At 45.6% G+C, this 20,645-nt stretch overlaps 1 protein-coding gene across 9 annotated transcripts in view; it reads left to right on the forward strand.

The window, feature by feature from the left end:
• LOC119386823 (probable citrate synthase 2, mitochondrial) overlaps positions 1–20,645 on the forward strand; it is a 114,806-nt gene that overhangs the window by 71,624 nt on the left and 22,537 nt on the right. For 5 of the 9 annotated variants that reach the window (XM_049413254.1, XM_049413253.1, XM_049413250.1 and 2 more), the window contains exons 4-9: positions 1,032–1,229; positions 2,621–2,809; positions 3,228–3,427; positions 7,922–8,051; positions 12,084–12,185; positions 13,240–13,449. In XM_049413254.1, the coding sequence (XP_049269211.1) occupies positions 1,032–1,229; positions 2,621–2,809; positions 3,228–3,427; positions 7,922–8,051; positions 12,084–12,185; positions 13,240–13,449 (1,029 nt within the window). The remainder of the gene's footprint in view (positions 1–1,031; positions 1,230–2,620; positions 2,810–3,227; positions 3,428–7,921; positions 8,052–12,083; positions 12,186–13,239; positions 13,450–20,645) is intronic. The other 4 variants (XM_049413251.1, XM_049413256.1, XM_049413255.1 and 1 more) reach the window with 4 other exon arrangements.

Here is a 20,645-nt window from a genome sequence, read left to right on the forward strand (position 1 = left end):
CCGCTTTGTCGCTAAACAAAGTTCAGCAAAAGTCAGCAGTTCCACTTCACCACTTTAGCCTTTCTAGGCTCACGCTTTTTTAGGTCACGCCTAAAAAGGCGTGACCAGATCGCACCTAAAAAGGCGCGATCTGGTCACGAAGTTCACAACGATCCATTCTTTTATCCGAAAGAAAACCGAAACATAGCAATAAACAAAGCCACAAGTGCGTTCGAAGCCCGCAAGTACGAAGACTAGGCAAACCTGTGTACTACCCATCATTCCCATGGTGGCTGAACGATCGCAGTGCCAGAGTCCTCTCTAGTTAATTTTAGGAAACTCTATAGCTGTCATAGGCTCTGGGGTTTGAACCTCCATCACCCTGCTACCCCCTAGCACCCCCTTGGTTTAATCGCCTAGGCGAGAATTGCAATACTGAGCTAACACATCATTCTTGGTTATCACATCACAGCAATGGCACTGTGATCCCAAGATGGTCCTTGTTGGGATTCCGGTGTATCATCTTCCTGTGCCCATTCCTGTTCATTTGAACACTTAGGAACAGCACTGGGGAAGGTGGGCTATCTGCTTCAATGTACAATACAAATTCATCAGCTGCATTTTGTGGGTTCATGTGCATAATTGTTGGCAATTGTTTTTGTTATTTACCAAAAGGTGTTGGCAGAACAGCAATAGCATTCATGCTGGACCTCATTCATGGTGTAACCTTGTCGCCGCGATTTCATCTGTCATTACATCTTATGCGCGATAGAAATAAAAGTAATCGCACCTTATGTGCATGTGTATTCTGGTGCACTTCTGGAATACACCTGTTGCCCCAACCAAAACGTATGCACTTCGTGCAAGCTCACCGTTTATAATTTTTATCTGAGTACGCACGCAAGGAATCTCAAAATTTAAAAATTTTATAAAGGGAAACTGACCGTGCTTATCAACCCAGTTGCACCTTCTCCACCAAAATTATCTTTACGAGGGCTGTGCCAGGAGCTTTGTAGTGCCATATCTTACCATGTGTTGCGCTGTGGTTGCAGATCTACGGTGGCATGCGAGGCATCAAGGGCTTGGTGACGGAGACGTCTCATCTGGACCCCGAGGAGGGCATTGCCTTCCGTGACTATTCGATCCCACAGATCCGCAAGCTGCTACCCAAGGCACCTGGCGGAGAGGAGCCCCTTCCCGAGGGCCTCTTCTGGCTCCTCCTTACGGGTGACATCCCCACACCCGAGCAGGTTTGTCGCTGCCCCTCATTTTCTGTCCCGATAAGTTTTAGAGGGCCAGTTAACACCCCGAGGTCCTAGATTTGTGATGAAGAGGTAAGTGCGCAATTGTACAATATGAACATGCTGCCATAAGAATTTTGTGAATAAGGAAGACACAAGGGATAGAGCAACCCTGTAACCCAAGCTTGATAACAAAGGATCATACAAAAACAAAACAAACTTGGTAGTCAAAGTAGTGCATTTCAGTAAAACAGACAAGACCACCCAAAGTTTCCAACTTCAAGGTTAGATCAGAGTCGGTACCCATCTGGTCGTCTTGCCATCTTCATTTTCCTTGCCTTGGCTGGGCTGTTACGCCAACCATGCAACCACACAAGCTCATCAAACTACTCGTTCTTGTAAATATGGGGGAGGGAAAGCTATTGTATGACATTAAGACACGGAAAGAGAGCAGGATGCACTAGAGAGAAAACTGGTGGCATTGTTTTATTAGTTTCCAATGCTCCAGCAACTCAACCACATGCTGGTGGGTTTCGCGGCCTCCCACCGACACTATGGCTCTTAGCTGTCACCTTTGTGCTGTTTCCAACAAGCAACTTGCAGTAAGATAAGGCTCTGACTTTGGTTATTTGGTATGGCCTCGCTGTGTTTACTGCTGTATACTTTTACACAAAGGGCCAACAATTGCACATGTGTGTCTTGTATCATCCTGTGTGTAAAGGTATCGGTACTCGCAGTAAACATAGCTCGCAGTAAACAGAACTTACAGTAAGGACAAGACCAGCTCTGTGACAAGCGTTCACTCAAGTACTGTTGCTGGTAAGCTCATACTGTAAGCCCAATCAATCTGTCACTGGGTCTGATTTCTTCTATCGTTATCTTTGTCAATGTGTGTGAAAATGGGTTTGTAGTACACGCTGGGCATCGGACCAGCAATATCGGTCCACTGTGGTGCAAGAGTATGCGACATATTTTGGACTAAAGCATTGTTTTGTTTGCAGTAATACAGTGGTAGTTTTTTCTACAAACATTGGTAACTATAGGTATTTTCTCTCTTCGGTGTAATGTTCTTGCTGATAACTTTGACTAACCTTGCCAGGAAGCTACTGCATTTTTTCTCAGATATTAGTTTACTTTATGATGATTGCCTTGCCTTAATGAAGTGCATTGGCGGGCTAAGGGGCTAATATTCATAATAATGCGGAGTAGTGAGACTAGCGTGGACTTGAAGAGCGCACATAGTGCTCTATGATGAGTCTTCTTCCTCAAGTCTGTGTTCAGTCACGCTTCTCCGCCTTATTAAAAGAACATTTATTTAACGGACTTCTGCAGCAGTCAAGCCTACCGAGCAGAGCCAAGGGTGTTTACGCTGATTGCCTTCGCCCCCTCCGTGCTTGCAGGTGAAATGGGTGTCCAAGACGTGGGCTCAGCAGGCAGACCTTCCCTCGCACGTGGTCACCATGCTGAACAACTTCCCCTCGCACGTGCACCCCATGTCCCAGCTGAGCTGCGCCATCACCGCCTGCAACACCGAGAGCAAGTTTGTGCAGGCCTACAACAAGGGTGTGCCTAAGGCAACCTACTGGGAGGTGAGCACGTTCAGAGTGCGTTGTATGGGCACCCAAAGCGTAAACATGTAGAGCTACAAAAAGTGCACGCAAAACCGAAAAGATTTCGCGAATGTTGTATCAGAACGCCAGGAAGCCTAATACAGCAACAGAATAGGTTGAAACTCTGTTTGGAGTCCTCGTTCTACTGCTGTCACCTCAAGTTCAATTTAGTAGGTGCCGGAAGGGATTTTTAAATGTTACTTTGATAATCTCATCACGTTACCTAAAAAGATGCAGCTAAAAAATGTTAAAAGGCTGCATGTCAACCACTATGGTACTGTATTTCCGTACTCACCATACAATAAACCGGCACTGCTAAAACACTCTAGTGTGAGCTCTCCTTGTTAACTTATTCTCGTGTAGTGATTGTTCATGCCTCATACCTTCACATGTGCAGCACACATTCGACGACACGATGGCTCTTCTGGCCAAGCTGCCCCCGATTGCGGCCACCATCTACCGCAACTTGTTCCGGGACGGCAGCAGCATAGGTGCCATCGACGTGTCCAAGGACTGGTCGGCCAACTTCACTGCCATGCTGGGTTACGATGACCCAAACTTCACCGAGCTCATGCGCCTCTACCTGACCATCCACAGGTGCCTGACCTTGTTCGACTTTATGCTAGTGAGATGGTGTTAAACGCCTAGTGCTCCGAATGTTGCTTGAACTTTACAACCACTCAAGTAATTTGATGGAATACAGGTTTGAATTATTATTGACCCTTTTATGGGCCATGGTAAATATTCTTCTCACCTGCTTTGTGTTTGTGTGTGTCAAGGTTGTTGGAAGCCATATTTCCACTACAGGACTAAGCTTACGTCATAATTTTGCAACAGATTAAACAAAAAAAAGCTACATATGTAGCAGCATTAGACTTGTGCAGATGTTCTGTTTTTGAGTATTTGTTTGAGTACTGTTATTCAATATTGCCTGGAGTTTATGGCCAGAATTTATGCATTCAAACCTTCCGGGGTATTCAAAAAGAGCAAAAATGTCTTTTTGTATGTCTAACTTGCCTGTAAAGGGGGTTTCACGGCATCACACAGTCAGTGTGTCGTGAAACAATCTTTAAAGGAGAGATGCACACTGTTGCAAAGTTATGCTTTAAGGTGTAGTTTACATGTTAGCCGCACCCCACTTTGATGTTAGACATGCAAACGTGGACACGAGAAAAGTCAAGACAAGACACTTGTATCCGTGTTTGATTTTAACTGTCTTTTAACATGAATACCTACCAATTAGCTGAGATCTCTGTTAGTCTAAGCACCAATTAGAATTTTTTTAAAGCTTCAGGGTGGGTTATACACGCTAACTGTGGCAAATCTCAAAGCATAGCCAGTGTATCTGGCGTAACCTGCGCCCACAATGGCGGTAAAAAATTATGTGCACGTAACCTGCAGAATCAACTGCGTATGTTTATATTTTGGAGACAGTTTGGCTCGACTTTCTCAACGTCTACTCGTGATGTCACTACAAGTGGTGGCTCAGAAGATAGCATCATTCAGCTAGGTTTTATCCCATATGATTGCTTTTGCTGGCAAGGCGGTTTCTCGACTTCTGGAGAGCTGTACAACCACAGAAAAGAGGCAGAGTTGCGTCGACACGGCACTAAGCCATAAATTTAGTGCAGACATGAAGCAAAGCAGCACTCGTTAGGCCTAAAGTGATGGGTGCAGAAGTCGGTAGATTGTGGTCGTATGCTTGCCGTTCATTTGTTATTTGGCTGGACATAATGCAGATGTGCTGCAAAAGCATTGAGCAGGCATGCCAAGTTCATGTGTGCACTTTCAGAGAATTGAATGGCTTTAAGATAGTTTAACAAAACGTTATATTCGGGGAGGTGGTGCATAGCTTTTGGGAACATCAAAGCACAAAAATAGGCATTCACATAGTTCGAGAGACATAGACCGAGATTTAGTGCCTGTCCAGTGTCTCTTAATCATTGTGAATGTCTATTTTTGCGATTTAATGTTGCCAAAAAGAAACAGGTTTAGTTCGTAAGGACACCAGTTCAGGCATAAAGTTTTCACGACTTGGCACAACTCGAAAAGAGTGGAGACAGGATTGGTGTAGTGAAGGTTTAACTTGTAAGCATGGCGATAGTTTACTGAGGGTGAATGCAAAATGCTCCTGTAACCTCAACCCCCACGAAATCTGCAGTATTAGAGACAGAGCCACAACTGTGATCTAATGTCTCTAACCAAATTTTGAGTTGAACTTGTGTTTTTGCATGAAAATATCTGAAGAAAAGAACTTTTGAGAATCAAATGACTCCAGAGCATAACCTGCTTGCAAAACCCACTGTTCGAACTGTTAGTTTCAAAATTATTTGAAACTAATTACTGTGCTATTTGCTTCAAACAAAAAAAAATTAAAGGTAACTATATATCCACAGAAGCCTTATTTACAAGCCCCACTGCTTCAAGCATTCACTTCCTGCGTCTTTCTCTTTTTGCGTTGGTGAGCTTGTGAGAAGAGTACTTACCACAAACCACAAATCTTACATGCAAAAATCTTCATTTTTACAGTGAACTTCCCTGATCATATCTCGTGGAAAAATCTAGGCTTGTGCGAATAGTAAATTTTAGGCTCAAAGCAAATTCGAAGTGAATAGGGATTTGGTCAAATAATTTGGAATCGAATTTTAATAGTAATATGACATATTATAAAAAAAATGAGCATATTTTTCATCACCTAAATAACCTGCACAATATTTTTTTTTATTGAAACAAGGCAGATGTCATTCTTGTTGGTTCAAAGGAAAGTAGAAGCAACTTTGAATAGTACGTAGTAGGATTTGACTTTCAGTAGAATGCAAGTGATAAACCTGTAAAATATGTTACGTTTTAAAATTTACTATACTTGGAGAATATAAGCCGGTATCACAAGCTTTTAAACTTAAAAAATGATGAATCGATGTGAGTGTAATGTGTTCATTTAACCTTGAAGTGGGGCTTCGGGGCAGTGCGGATTTCCCCTGGAACGGTGTATTCACGGTACAGTACCCCACTTCACAGCAGTGAAACCACCTTTACAGGGGGGTTACATGTTGTTTATATATGTCTATTCGTTCATTTCGAATACTTCGAAATATAGAATCATTTAAGTTCGTTTCGAAGCGAATTCAAGTACTTAAATATTCGTTCGAATATTCGAACCGCTGGAACATTCGCACAAGCCTAGAAAAATCACATCTGCAGGGCCCTTGTTCTGTACGAAAAATTTACCTGTTGAAAGGGTTAAAGTAACCTTAAAACTGGTGACAAAACTGTCTTTGTGATGATTATAGTATCTGTACCAATTCCTTAAGCAGCAGTTGTTGTAGTTTGTACTTTGCACATTTCTTAGTATTGTTTATGGGCATCTTTACTTGTAAGCAAGCACAGTAGTGGGACCTTTGCAGTCTCTACTGAAAGCGTTTTTTAAGCTCAGACTAGGTTCTATGTGTCAAGTTTCAAAGCAGTGTTGTTAATGCATAGCCATACTGGGCAGCATTATACAGTAGAACCCCGCTGATACGTTTTTGAAGGGACCGTAGGAAATAAACGTAAGAGACGGGAAACGTAAGAGCCGAAAAACAGGAAAAACGGCAAAATATTTAGTGGTACAGAATTTTTTCAATTCTTACGAGCAGCACGAAAATTGGCGCGCTCAGCCGCGATCTAGTCGATGGATAGAAACGCGGAGCTTAGGATGGCCTCATCCACAGAAATGTAATCAACGTATGTGATTTTTTAAACACCAACAGCTGTAGGCATGAAAGAACTAAGCACACGCAAGCGCGATCGGCGCGGCGAGTCCGACCGCGAATCGCACGCACGACCACGCGAGCTCCAACCAGCTCGAACTCCTCCCGTTCTCCGACAAATAACGATGATGATGAGTCTACGCCAACGCGATGGCAGAAGTGAATGCCAATCTCGAAGGCCTTGCTTTCGCAAGCAATTACGTCATACACGCCATGTTTGTGCAATACAAATCTCGAAGGCCTTGCTTTCGCGAGCAGTTACGTCATAGACGCCATCTTTGCAATTTGAATCTCGAAGGCCATGCTTTTGTTTGCATCAATTGAAAGATTCTGTTGCTTGCGCCTCTCATGCGGCTAATATTACGGTTAAACGAGGCCAAACTGCGTGAAAATGCACCATGGCCGCTCTCTTTGGTAGTCACTCGGTCGGCTCCGAGCGCACTTCGCGACGTATCATACGGGAACGGTCCGACAGTTACGACGTAACAGCGGGGTTCCCAATACATTGTATCCTATGGGAGCTATGCCGGGACCGGCGGAAAACGACGTAACAGCCGGGAAAACGCAGCAGTGAGGAACGTAACAGCGGGGTTCTACTGTATTACCAGATCCTGATGCTTCCTTGCAAGTTTTGCACTTAGTCAGTAGCACTTGCCCGCATGTGCGGTAACATTTTCACATTGGGGGCTGCGTAATAATTCTGGCAAATGTTCTTATCAGCATAAGCACTTTGTTCCTTGGATAATTAGTTAATTACTTCATTATGCATAGATAAGTGCCACACAGTAGAGGTGTCCTCATTGCTTCCCTCTGGTGACTAAAATGAACAGCCTGAAGTAGGTTGGGAACTACGGTTAGTCTCCATCAAGTCAACTTGGCGTGCTGCACACCAGACCAGTGTACCTTTGTCCTTGAAAGTACTGATGCATGGAGTTCATGCAGTTTATGTAGTATTCGTTGCTGTTATAACATGTGTGATCATTAGGGCAATTAATTAACCCAGCTATGGGGCTGTCCACGCTTCTTTAAGTGCCGTTCAAGTGCTGCATTAGCGAGAAATGTAGCTACCATGCGCAAAGCTTCGTAGTCTTCACTGTTGCCTGTGTAAAGTGCTGAAATCAGGTGCATGAGCTTTGTTTGCAAGCATGAGCGACGGGACATGCTCTTGAATTTCTGGCTGGATACATGCAGAGAATGCCTGGTGACCAAGTGAATTGACTCGAACTGTGCTTCGGCGTGGATAGAAAGCTTGCGCTCATTGGTGGAATTTACGTAGAATTTGGGAGAGTGCACACTCAGTGACCAGTGTATAATCTGTGCTTCCACCTCTCTCTGCCTGCAGTGACCACGAAGGCGGCAACGTGAGCGCGCACACGACCCACCTTGTGGGCAGTGCCCTGTCCGACCCGTACCTCTCTCTGGCCGCCGGCATGAACGGTCTGGCCGGTCCTCTGCACGGCCTTGCCAACCAGGTGAGCTCTCCATGTCGAACTGTCTTTCCTCATAGTGATGTGTGGCATAAGATGACTTGCAGTTCGGTGACATCAATAGCACCATAGACAAAAGGAGAGCCAGACGGTCACCAGGTGCACTAACAATGCCGCAGTCCGACATCTCTCTAGCTGCGGTCGCCTTGTGTCCCCGCTTTGTCGTTTGTGCTGGCGCTGTTTGCCTACTTGACAAACCAGCTAGTTCAGCAGTACACATTTGAACATGGAACGAGCTCAACTGGCACAAGAAAAATCTATTGGGAGATTCCTAGGAGAGGCTTTTATTCTGCAGTAGACTAGAATTAGTGTGTGTGCAAGCACTTGTGACGACAACTCTCCTGACTGAGTTTGGAACAATTCGCTTGTGCCTACATATGTCTTGTTGGTCTAAGGTTAAGTGCCACCGTTTATGGTGGAGTGAATAGCAGAACAGTTTATTTTCTCCTTTCTTGTATCTTGAGTAGGGGTGCACGAATACTTGAAGTTTCAAATACGAAATGGATATTTTTCTTGTTCAAAGTATATTCGGTGTGTGTTTGTATGCATCAGGATATTCAGTAGTGACCACATGTGCTGTAAAAGTGGCTAACATTCGGAGAAACTTTCAATGTTTGGACAGGTAATCAATTACGAGTGCCCCCTCACTGTATGTAATGGAAAATAGGCCGACAGCTATCTTCGTGTCCATGGTAAACTGTGTCTACACTGGAATACGGCCATGGATTTTGGAAGACTGTATTGCGAGGCCTCTTCTGCCCACATTCTGTAATGGACTGTGGCAATGTATGATTTCTGATCCACATAAACTGCAGCAAAGGTGGAAGAAGTAAACAGATAAAATTTGAAGTAAATGGAATAACAGTGAAAATAAAACACAAGATGAGTAATAAACCGAAACTGAGAAACAAGGAAATAAATGATAAATACGTGGCAACCAGTAGTACTTCAAAAGGGTGCAACTCTATCTTCATTCAATGGGGGACGTTAAACCCCAGATATTATTATCTTCATTCAGTCACAATCAGTGACCAAGTTGCCTGCCGAAACTTTTTTTAGAAGTGTCAGCATTTCTATGCCGACTGAATGAGAAGACTTTGCCTGTCAGTTCGTCCGTCCTTCCGTTATCTAAGGTGACCATTGCTGTTAAGAAATAAATGTATAAACCAAAATGAAGCTTCCTGGCGTTCTGGGTTTCGCACCTAGGGCCCCACGCTCTGAAGGTGTCTTACTGACTAGGCTACACAGATGCGCTTGTTGAATGTTACTATATCTGATTCATTAGAATGCATTGTACTAGCATTGCAAGTGAAGTTTAAAAAGACGCTTTATAAAGGCTTTTTTGGAGCATTTCATGATGGTGAAATAGAAGCACAGTCTTGGACAGCATGTAAAGCTGACATGGAGCATTGTACATATCTGGAAAATTCCAACCTTGCGAAAATGTAATGCCAAACACACCTTTTGGTGGTCATGGGATGGGCCTTTCGTTGGGCCATTCCCGATGCTGATGAATGCTAGAAATAAGATGTAAGATGCCATGCCGATGCCACCCACAAACAAAGTTACAGGGAAGCCTACAACCACAGAATTTTCTCCAGTAAAACTCTACGCTTATGGGGAGATGCGGGTCGAAAAATCGCGATTTTTTTCGAAAAAGTTGATTTTGTGTTTTGTTGTGTTTTGTATTCCCCCAAGCCTCCTCTTTAATATATTAAAGAATCAAAGCTGAGAATCAACTAGAAGTTATCAAAAATGCAATAAAAGCCCTCGCGGTGGCTCGTGAAAGCGTGAATTTACCCAAATTTCATGCACGCGGCATTTCGCTCTGCGGCGTTGCCGGCTCTTGAATTTTCGCGGGCATGTAGGCCTAACCCTCTTCTCCCAGAACCCACTTCGGCAACTCGGCTTTCTTGCTGAAAATACAGGAAAAAAATCGTTTCCCCACCGTAGTTTAGCGTCACGACTGGTCCTTTCAAGTCACGTGGTATGATCGGAGCCCTCCCATTGGTTGGAGCCACGCGCAGCCGGACGCGAGCACGCTTTCTTCGTTCTGCTGCCTTGGCGAGACGTCAATGAACACTACTGCGCGAGTTACTGTTCTTTCTCCGCCATGGATGCCAGCGAGAAACGCGACTTTCGTTCACGGAAGTTCATGACGAGGCACCAGTACAAGGGAAGACGCCCCAAACGCAAGCAGAGAGCTCCGGCGACGGGAGGTGCGTCTGCTGCTAGGCCTAGTCACGTCAACGGCGACGCACCCGATTTGGATTGTTCAAGCTTCATTCGGAGCGTCGATGACTTCGTCAGTGCTTCAGAACGAAAGTTAAAGATGTTCGACGACGAAGGCAAGCGCTAGGACGAGCGCGGAAGCACATTTATTTGCGAGGTCGACGCGATGCAAAACCTCGTCAGCGGCGCAGTATGCCCTAACTGCGGACGGTGCGAGTTGTCTGTCCGAGAATCGGCAGGAAAACGAAAAGGACTGGCATCATTTTTGGAACTTTTTTGCTGAAATGACGCATTTACTGCAGCTGTCATTTCGTCCACGTACACGTCAAGTCGCGTATCTCCATGCAATGGAAGTGAGGAGACGTCCGCCCGTGGCAGCGCTCGGGACAGCTTCGCCGTGAACGTGAAGTCGGTGGTCGCAGCGCGCGCGATCGGTGTTGGACACGAGCAGCTTGTGCGGTTTTGTGCGATCCTTTGAGGAGGTGCTTCAGGAACTTGGAGTTCTCCCGTCAAAGGAATTGCTTTCCCTAAGCAAGGATGCCAACAAGAGGCGCATTTCAAGCATGACAGCAAAAGTCACAGCTGAAGCAAGGGCCCATCGCCGCAGTGCAGCAAAAAAGGCCCGCCTGGAGGAGGCGGCTCGCAGGGACTGTGAGGGTCCAACATATGGCGCTGGGTCATTCTGAGATTGTGAACTCTTTCAAGACAGCCTTGCTTACATTCTCTGTGAATTTGGTGAATGTTAGTTAAATAGTATAGTAATAAATGCATTTTTTAACTTTCAAACATGTTTTTCTCAGTTCTTCGTTTTGCTGCATTTTTAGAGTTTGTGCACTAAAATTTGTGCACTTTATGTAGTCGGATTGTAATGAAATTTGGCATGCTTATAGTTTAACATGTCCTGAATTCAAAGAAACAACTTTCACAGTTTTCCACAAGTATATTCAGCAAGATTATTTCATAAGTTTCTTCCTTGAGAATGGTAAAACTGAAGCTCAGCATTGGAATTTTTTTCTAGGCTAACACACATATGTTACCCTATGTTTTCTTGCTTTATTGAATTCCTCAATTCATTAGGAGCAATATGAGCTATTTTTTTAGTGTTTTTGGTGCTCACTATTGTTGCCTAAGCTTGCACAAAAATGCACTGTTTTCAGAAATGCATGGTCTGCAAAAAATTAACCAAATGAGCTATAACAAAAATAAAAGCAGATTTGAAAAGAGGAGCTCAAACTCTATAAATGGTGAAAGTTTCATTGAGCTGTGACAAATACTTAAAGAAAAAATTTTCCGAGGAGCATCTCCCCTTATGCATCACTAACTCTCAAAGGAGATTCTTAATCGAAATAGGAGGAACAACTTTATAGCAAGTCAGCAAAATTATGAGTGATTAGTTCCATCTCCTATGTGATGGCCAGGAGCCATTAGGCCCTGGTGGCATCCTTGGCTTGCCGAACTGCTTGGAATTAGTCATGTGGATCCGAGCTGAGCAGCATGGTCTCCCGCTGCTCGCTATCTTTATATGTTGTGGGGGTGCTCGAGAGCAAGCCCAGATTACGTGATTGAGGTCCGCCCTTTCCTGGCAAAACTTGCATTTATCTGTATATAAATCAGGGTAATAATTATGATATGACAGCAGGCGATGTCCTGGTGCCTTCTTTGGTCTTTTTTTCCAGAGCCACTCGAGGACTTGTAGCAAAGGTGCTAAGCTTTTCGTGACTTTGTATTATTCTTTATTCCACTCTAACCTAGCGCATTGTCTTTTTTTTTTTTTCGTGAACGCAGGAGGTGCTGGTCTGGCTGACCAAGCTGCAGAAGGAACTCGGAGGTGAAGTGAGCGACGAGCAGTTGAAGGAGTTTGTGTGGAAGACCCTCAAGTCTGGACAGGTGCGTGTGCATCCAGGTCTCATGAGGCAACATTCTCTTTTGCATGGCAAGAAAGTGATAGGAGATGCAAGAAAGAGAAACGGCTTTATCTGTACGAGCAAGTTTGCCCCGCCGCAATGCCACAGACGCTACGCTGCCTTTACGTTCCTCTGCTGGCTTGCAGTCACTTTGGGGTATTTAATGGCGTTTGCTAAGGTCTAATACAGTAGACTCCTGTTAAACGAAAGCTGAAGGGACCAGGAAAATATGTTTCATTTAACAGGAGTTTCGTTTACTGAGAGATGAAAAGGGGTGCATAATTCAAGCACAAAACCAATCATGTTATAGGCAGTTGTTCCATTTAAGCAGCAATTTCATTTAAGAGATTTTCGTTTATTGAGAGTCTACTGTAGACTGTTCATTGTTAAATATTGGCTACACGGTGTTCTAGAGGAGCCAAAAATTTATTGAGCCAGTGCAGCTTAAACAAGAAAAAATGTTTGATGTCACACTCGTCATGCTGACGTTAACTGCACTGTGGCTTTGTCACAAAATTCAGCAAGTTGATATTTCACGTTCTTTTCGTCTCGTAGTAATCGAGCTGTTAACGTGAAGGTAATGAGGATGGTTACCAGAGAATACGTGATCATTTCGAACTGATGTTTTCCTACAGGGTCCACTCTGACACTTTCACAGCGACATAGGTAATGGCAGTTTTTCACCCTGTGTGGTTATGCAGGGCTTTCGTGCTGCACTTAAGGGACGTCTTTTTAATATAGCAAGGGAGAGAAAATATTCTTGTCGTTTCTGACTTGACGCCATCGTAGCACTGTCTGTCTGCAACTTATGGCGGTTTGAATCATAGACCCAACACCCTAGTAACTCATTGATGGGTCATGACTTGCCAGAGGAATACAAATGACCCGCTAATGGGACATCATGCGTGGGAGTCGGTCCTATGGTACAGCTGCAGTAAACGATATACTCCCACGGTGACGTGCCTTATCAAATCACGTGATGGTTTTACAATGCCAGAACTTAATTTTCTAAGGGCTGTTTTACGTGTCGTTGCCAGGTGGTGCCCGGTTACGGCCACGCTGTCCTGCGCAAGACAGACCCGCGCTACACGTGCCAGCGGGAGTTCGCGCTCAAGCACCTACCCAACGACCCGATGTTCAAGCTGGTCTCGCAGATCTACACCGTGGTGCCTCCCATTCTCCTCGAGCTGGGCAAGGTCAAGAACCCATGGCCCAACGTGGACGCACACTCCGGCGTCCTCCTGCAGGTCGGTTGCTTTGCCTTTATGGGGCGCTTGGCTGGGCAAGAAAAGCGTGAGCAAAACTGTAGGGATCAATTTCACGCAGTCCTGAGAATGGGCCTCTTCTTTATCTGGGGTTTATTTGTGCAAAAGTTTCATTGATGTTGACATGCTAAAGAATGGCAGAGCAGAAAGGCAATGACATGTTGCAATTTCATTTCTGCATCACATAAAAAATTATTGGTTTCTTTCTGTGATGTGGAGACGAGCCAAGTTCGTGGCATAGATGACTATTCTTTTGCTCTTTGTCGCCTCCCTACCATGGTGTGTGTGCGTGTTATATGTATTGGAATCTTTGATCCTAACAAGGAAGACCTTTCTGCTCTGTCCTGCACTGGGTTTCTTATTTTCTCTGGTGTAATTACAATGCGACAAATTTCACCTCACGGTCATCATTTTTGTTCTCTTAAGCAGGGATGCAACAGCTGCGCCAATTGCGCCAATTTGATAAATTCCTTATTTTTGCACCAAGCTGAGCCAAAACCGTGAAATTTGCTGAAATTGAAACGCGCTGCGCCAAAATGCCCGACCAGTTTCAAAATTTTCTGTTGCGCAAGTTTTAGCAAGAAATAGAGGCCGCATTGGTCACCTGCAGTGTGGGCATCATCATCCAATACAGACGCGCAGACCCTAACCCTAAACCCCCCATGAAAGAAAAGAAAAATGTTTCAGTTTCACCGCAAGGGCGAAACAATGAATGCGATAGCAAGAAATTGTAATGTTATACGAAGTGAGGCTGGCAGCAAACTCTTTTGTATCCGATCTCGCGTAACTATACAAAACGTTGGTGAAAGAGCATACGGCCACACCAGGGAAAGATGCTCTTTCTGCATTGTGTCATCACATTGAGACCGCAGCAAGTGCCAGGATATACGAGCCGCCCGCTGAGGGCTGCCGAGATAGCGCGTGCACTACCAATCACGCCCTTAGCATCAAAGTTCAAAGTTGCCGCTCGAGCAACAGCCCCCTTCCCCCCACATGTCTTTTCATGCTTGTTCAAGATGGGTGGGGCGTTTCCTCTCTGCTTCGATGGCAGGCCCCCCCCCCCCGAGCGGAGTGGTGTTACTGCATGCACCCTCGGAGTGACGGAGATGGGCTGGCTCGTTTGATCTCTGCTTCAGCCGTGTTCGTCACCCGCACTCGCGCGCTTTTACCCTTGGTAGAACACGCGGGGGGATGTTATCAATTTGGACTTTATGCGGGACATGGGGGTTCGAGTGATAGTTGTATACAGTAGAATCTTCGTAATACGAACCTGGCTGATACGAATTTGTAAAAATCCGTTGGCCGGATTCCATTGTGTCCGATAGGTCAAAATTTGGATGTTCTAAGCACTTTTCTGCATCACAACAGGTGATCCGAACTTTGGTACCGAAACCGTTGAGAAGCGGCCGAGAATAGTGTGCTCGGGAAGCTTCGGAAGTATGCACACAACCAGCACAGACACAGTCAGAACTGTGGTTATCATTTGCCACAAGTGCTGTGTACGAAGCCGCAATCACTATCAACGTGATCATGTATGGCGACAATGAAACTCCTAAAATACATGTGCATCCAGCACCTTCTGAGTCAAAGCAATGCTGCTTTCCACAACCGCTGCAGACAAAACCGCAGCAGTTGTGATCATTGATAGTAACGATGTAGTTTTGAAGGCACTTGCATGGCCATTGCACATGGATTGAAAACTGAAATACTGTTTGCCGCAACCACCGCGGTCGCTATCGACGCTGTCATCAATAGCGACTACACATCGCTGAAAGTACGCAGCTAAGACAGCGGTAGATTAAAGGCACTAAAGTTGTGAAAAGGCTCGAAGCATTTGGGCGTTCCTGTCTTTTGCTTATGACTGTGGTGTAGCGGACTTTCGACACTTAGTTTTCGGTTAACTTCCAGCAAAGCTCTGGCGTGCGTGTTCGCGGCAGCCATCTGCGCCGTCCCTTATTGATCCATTCGTATGTGTCCCAGAAAGACGCGCATGAGTTCTTTGGACGGAAATAAATGCTTTGTGCATATATCGTGGTTTAAAAACAGATTTTGCTAGTTTTTTGATGATACGAAATTTCGGGTAATAGTACAAATGTTTTTGCTTCTCCATGAGATTGCTTCTCCCATAGCGAAGTCATCTGCTACACCATGAAAGCTTCGCACATTACAGTGATTCCACTCCTGCGCCAACTGCGCCAAAGTGCGCCAAATTGTATTTATTGCGCCATCCTGATAATATCGACGAAAATTGCGCCAAACTGCGCCAAAGTCTCGGGTTTGGGGGCGTCTATCACCGGCAATCGCACGGCCGGCACGTCAGAACATTGGCAGCCCCAAGATCAAGCTGCAGAAGTCGCAACCATGGACCAAGAATTATTCCCCTGAATAAATAGCGCTCGCGCGTGCGTCCCGAATAAGCCACGATGCCAAGCACGGTGCCGACGCAGCTTCTGTTCTGCAAGTCGGCTCGACAGCAAAACGCGCTCTCCGCAGAGGCTCGTGACGTCTAGGCCTATCGGTAGCGAGAAAGTGCGACGGCGATTCATCGGCGGACGTCGTCTGTTCTAGAAACGCTGCTGATAGCTCGTTTCCAGTGTAGCACGGCACGTAAGGAAAGCAATGTTCAGTAATAACTACTTGTGTGCTGCTAAAATGTCTCTCACTTCTGTTTCCGGACATCGCGAAATGAAATCTGGGATCGCTAGCAGTATATATATGGAACAATATCGAATTTTCCTTGCTTCGCGTTTATGCAAGAGCACGCGAACGGTGGAAACGCGTTCACACTTTTCCTCGGATATATTATCCATGGATCTTCATTAGGAAGAGCTTTTTCGTAATTGCTTATACCAGCACGTCCGAGTTTAATCACTCTGCGGTGAATACCCCCTGAAGGGGTATTCAGACGGAGGAGAAATGCTCGGGGAGACGGGGCGATTGCGGATCACGTGACCGCGACGTCACAGATTAGCGAGTGGGCGTGACCCCCCCGCGCCTCCTCGGAGGAGACGGGGACGTTTTCCCCGAAAGGACAAACAATCCCCCGGCGGTGGGGGGTATGGCGGAATTTCGGGCTCTTGTTTGGCCACATTGTTGCACTTGCTCCTGCAGAGAGCGGCAGTGGGTGTCCAGTCTGCAGCTGGATCGTCGTCTGCAGCTCGTCGTCAGCAACTCGTCAAACGGGTGGTGCAAGCCACCAGAGTAGTCTAGTAACACTGGTCTCCCCCTCCGTTTGCCTCGTCCGTGTGAGTGGGGGGCATTTGCGGAGACTTCTCCTCGCGAGTTGACGTCACTAGGCTCCGCCTCTACCGCCCGAGCATTTCTCCCCCGTCTGAATACCCCTTTAAAGGCCCTGCCCTTTCGAGCTCACGTGCTAGGGTTCCAATTCGAATTTTTTGCTTGCTTTTTAAAAATGTCATCTCATTAATAAAAGCATATATCCTGGTCGGAGCAGCCGCAAATATGCAGCTGTCAGTAGCGGGCCCGTCGCTGACGGCCCACAGTGAAGCGGCCACCCCATGTTACACGTCCGCCCCTTGCTTTCGAGGGGTCGATAGCTGACGGGTAAAAAAACTCAGTTTCGCTTAAGGGCGAAGCAATGAATGCGATACCAACAAATTGTATTGTTAAACGAAGTAAGACTAGCAGCTAACTCTTTTGGATCCGATCTCGCGTAACTCAACAAAATACGCTGGTTTAAGGGAATATGGCCGCTCCAGGAACCGAAGCGTTTTCTTGCTCTGAGTTCTCTAAGCACGAAGTAAGCGTTGAGAGCACAGCAAGTTTACGAGCCGTCTCCTGATGCCTCGAGATGGCGCGCGCGCAAGCGATTGCGCCTTTCGAACGATGCGGTCCCCCCCCCGCTCCTCTGGCGTCCTTTCATGCTCCTTACGAAAGACGGGCGGGGCGTTTCCTCTCTGTTTGATGAGCAATCGACGGCAGGCCCGCACGCGGGAAGATGTTATCTCATGCACTGTCCGTGCGACGGAGACAGACGGCCGGCTAGCTTAATCTTCGCTTCAGCCGCGTTCATCGCCAGCGCTCGCGAGCTTTTACCCGCGGCTAGAATGCGCGTGGTGATGTTATTAATTTGGTCTTTATACAGAAAATTACGGCAATGGCGACGACAAAAATCCGCGGAGAGCGTCCATATAATTATCACAATAAACATTTAAAAAAGGTTGAGGAGCCATTTCACTCTGTGAAGTGGATGATAAGCGAAGCTGTTTCGCGCATGGCAAGGAGGTGACATGGTGGAGGACAGTTTGGTATGTAAGGCCAGGTTGTTAACGTTCAATACGCAATATTAATGTGAAAGCATCAGATGCTTTCTCAAACACTAAGTTAACCGTCGGCGGCGTCAATCGATTGATGCAAAAAATAATCATGTGATGACGCCATCACGACGTCATAGATCGTCAAAACTTGTGACGTCATCATGGCGTCATATATCGTGATGTCACGTGATGACGCCATCACGACATCGTCGCTTTACACTGCTTCCGTAATCGGTGCGCCGATCATGGAGCTAGCGCAAAACCAGGTGAGGTGCAGAAAGCTTGCAGAGAAGGAGGGGGAGGATCAACCCGTCGATCGAGAAGAAAAAGAACCTGGCTTTCGCCTTGGAGTTTTCTTAGGGGAGTGCATTAGGGACAGTGTGGCTCTTTGGCATTGAGGCACTGCTGTACATCACGGCGTTTGTCTATGATGTCTGCTGATAACCACATAGATGTACTATTTAGAGTGTTATTTCATAAAGTTCAATTTTATTGATCTGGTATTGTGTTTATTTGCTAGTGTCGAAAATAATCGCCGAAGAGGTTAATTCAGCACACTCAACTGCATGAGCCCTTATTTTTTCATTAGCGAGTGAAGTATGGAGTTCTCCTGAGATGCTTTTTTCCATGACATTTGCAATGAATCGAAATATTAGCCCCATAGTAATATTCCGGTGCTTGAATTTATTGCAATATGCTTCTGTAGTGCACTCCAGGATGTAAAATTCGCTGCTCCAGAGTGCCCCCAGATGCAAAATTATCTGCTCCAAAGTGCTCCAAGATGAAAATTTTGCTGCTCCAAAGTGCTCCAAAACGGAAATTTTGCTGCTCCAAAAGTTGCTCCAAATCAGAAGTCCTCGGTAGCATCACTGACATTAGTTTCCATGGATGAAGTTCATTATACTTTGGCATCGATTTCACGTTCATTTTGGTGCAGTTGGCATTCTGAGGTGTTCATATATAATTCAAACTGTATTTTTATACAGTGGAATCTCGTTCATATAATATTGCATAATACGTTTTATTGTCCTAATACATTTTTCTTTTTATTCCCGGCCAATGTCCCTTGGAAATAATTCATTTTCATGCAATCACATTCTTGCCCAAAGTTAGATAACACGACTGCGAAAGTGAATCTTGATTGATATATAATATGTAGAAATACTACGTTTATTCTTTGATATAATTGGTCAAACTGCATTTCAAGAAGCCACGCTCTGGACAACCAGGATCTGCACAAGCCACGAGCCGCAGCAACGTTGGTTTTGCGGTGAAAAGATTACTCCCAGGCGCGGCCGCTGCATCCAGTGATGCAATGCACCATCTAGCGAAGTGTGTCATTCATATTTCATATGAAAAAAATTTGAATGAATATGCAAATTTATATTTTCCTCCTTTTTGTAACCTCTGGCTAATGCAATTTTTGCATAATACGTTTTATTTTTCAGTTCCTGTGAAAAACATATCAACGAGATTCCACTGTATACTAGTAACAGCTATTTGTTTCAAAGACTCATTCTAATGAGGCACTATTCCTTTCGATATTCGAAATTTTTCAATATTTGCACATTTCCTGTGTTAGGCGTTTTGCAGTTGAGTGGCAGGTATCAGAACCTAATTGTATTCTGAGGCCTTAAGGCGAAAGCCTTAGATGCGTCATCAAATGCGAAATTTGACCATCGGCATCCCGCATCGGCGGCATCTCGCGTCCAGCGGCGTTGGGGATGAGTGATGCAACAAAACATGGCTCTGTCATAGGAATCGGTATAACACGAAAGTGAAACGTGTCTTCACAGACGTAGTTGAACGTTTGTTCGGCATTCTTTCGCCCCAATGGCAAAGGAGTGAATGCTATAGCAACAAACTGTAATGTCACACGAAGAACAGCAAGCAGCTCGAAACTTGCAACATGCTGCTCAAGCAGAAAGGACGCACGGAACAAATATACAGGATGAGCACGAACTAACTGTCACTGTTGTAACTTATTTCTGTGTGAGCAGCGCGCTCTTTTCGCAAAAGCAGCCGCTGCAGTGAGCAAAGTGACCTTCATGCTCTCAACGCAAACTTGCGGTGAGAGCACGAGACGTGCAAACACGAGATAAGCACGCGTGCATGAGCGACCACGCCCTGCAGAGGTACGCGCTCATCGCAACGCATGGGGCAACGACCTTTAAAGCATGCTCTTCGAGCCTTTGGCGCGATCTCGCTATTGATAACGAAAACACGCTGATGTACCACCGATCTCTGAGTGCCGCCACCGGCAAATGGTGTATATAAATAGCTCGTCGTTAGTATGGCGAAGAACGTGGAGTCTGTGGCCGAATCGTTTCGTGCCGCGCGCTGCGGAGCGAGGGGTCGTAAGTTCGACTCCCGGTGACGGGACTTTTTCTTCGAGCTTTTTCATTGCCATCTGTTAGTCTTTATATTTTACAATGTCATATCCGTGAGGGAAATATGTCAGTGGAGCCGTGGTGGACCCCGGCATAAAACACTTTCGCATTAAAAATCGTCATCACGTGATGATGTCACCACATGCCATCATGACATCACGTGACGTGACGCAACGTCACATGATACCACCATCCCATGGCATCGTAGCGTGGGGTCAAAGGTGGGCCGATCACAGAGGCAGTGCAAAACCACACTAGGAGCACGATGCTTTCGGAGGGTGGCGGGGCAGGATCAATACATCGCCTGAGATGAAAAAGAAGATGGCTTTCACTTTTGAGTCGTCTTAGGTGAATGCATAAGGGACCCTTGAGTTTTTTTTACAACAAGGCTGTATATGGCTAGGGTTTCATGTATTTTTCTTGTGCATTAACAAAAACATACCGTAAAATCCCAAGCAAGTGCCCCCCCCCCCCTTCCTCCTTTTTTCGGGAGAACTTGGAATATGTGCCA

This window comes from Rhipicephalus sanguineus, chromosome 3 (assembly GCF_013339695.2).
Source record: "Rhipicephalus sanguineus isolate Rsan-2018 chromosome 3, BIME_Rsan_1.4, whole genome shotgun sequence".
Taxonomy (NCBI): Eukaryota; Metazoa; Arthropoda; class Arachnida; order Ixodida; family Ixodidae; genus Rhipicephalus; species Rhipicephalus sanguineus.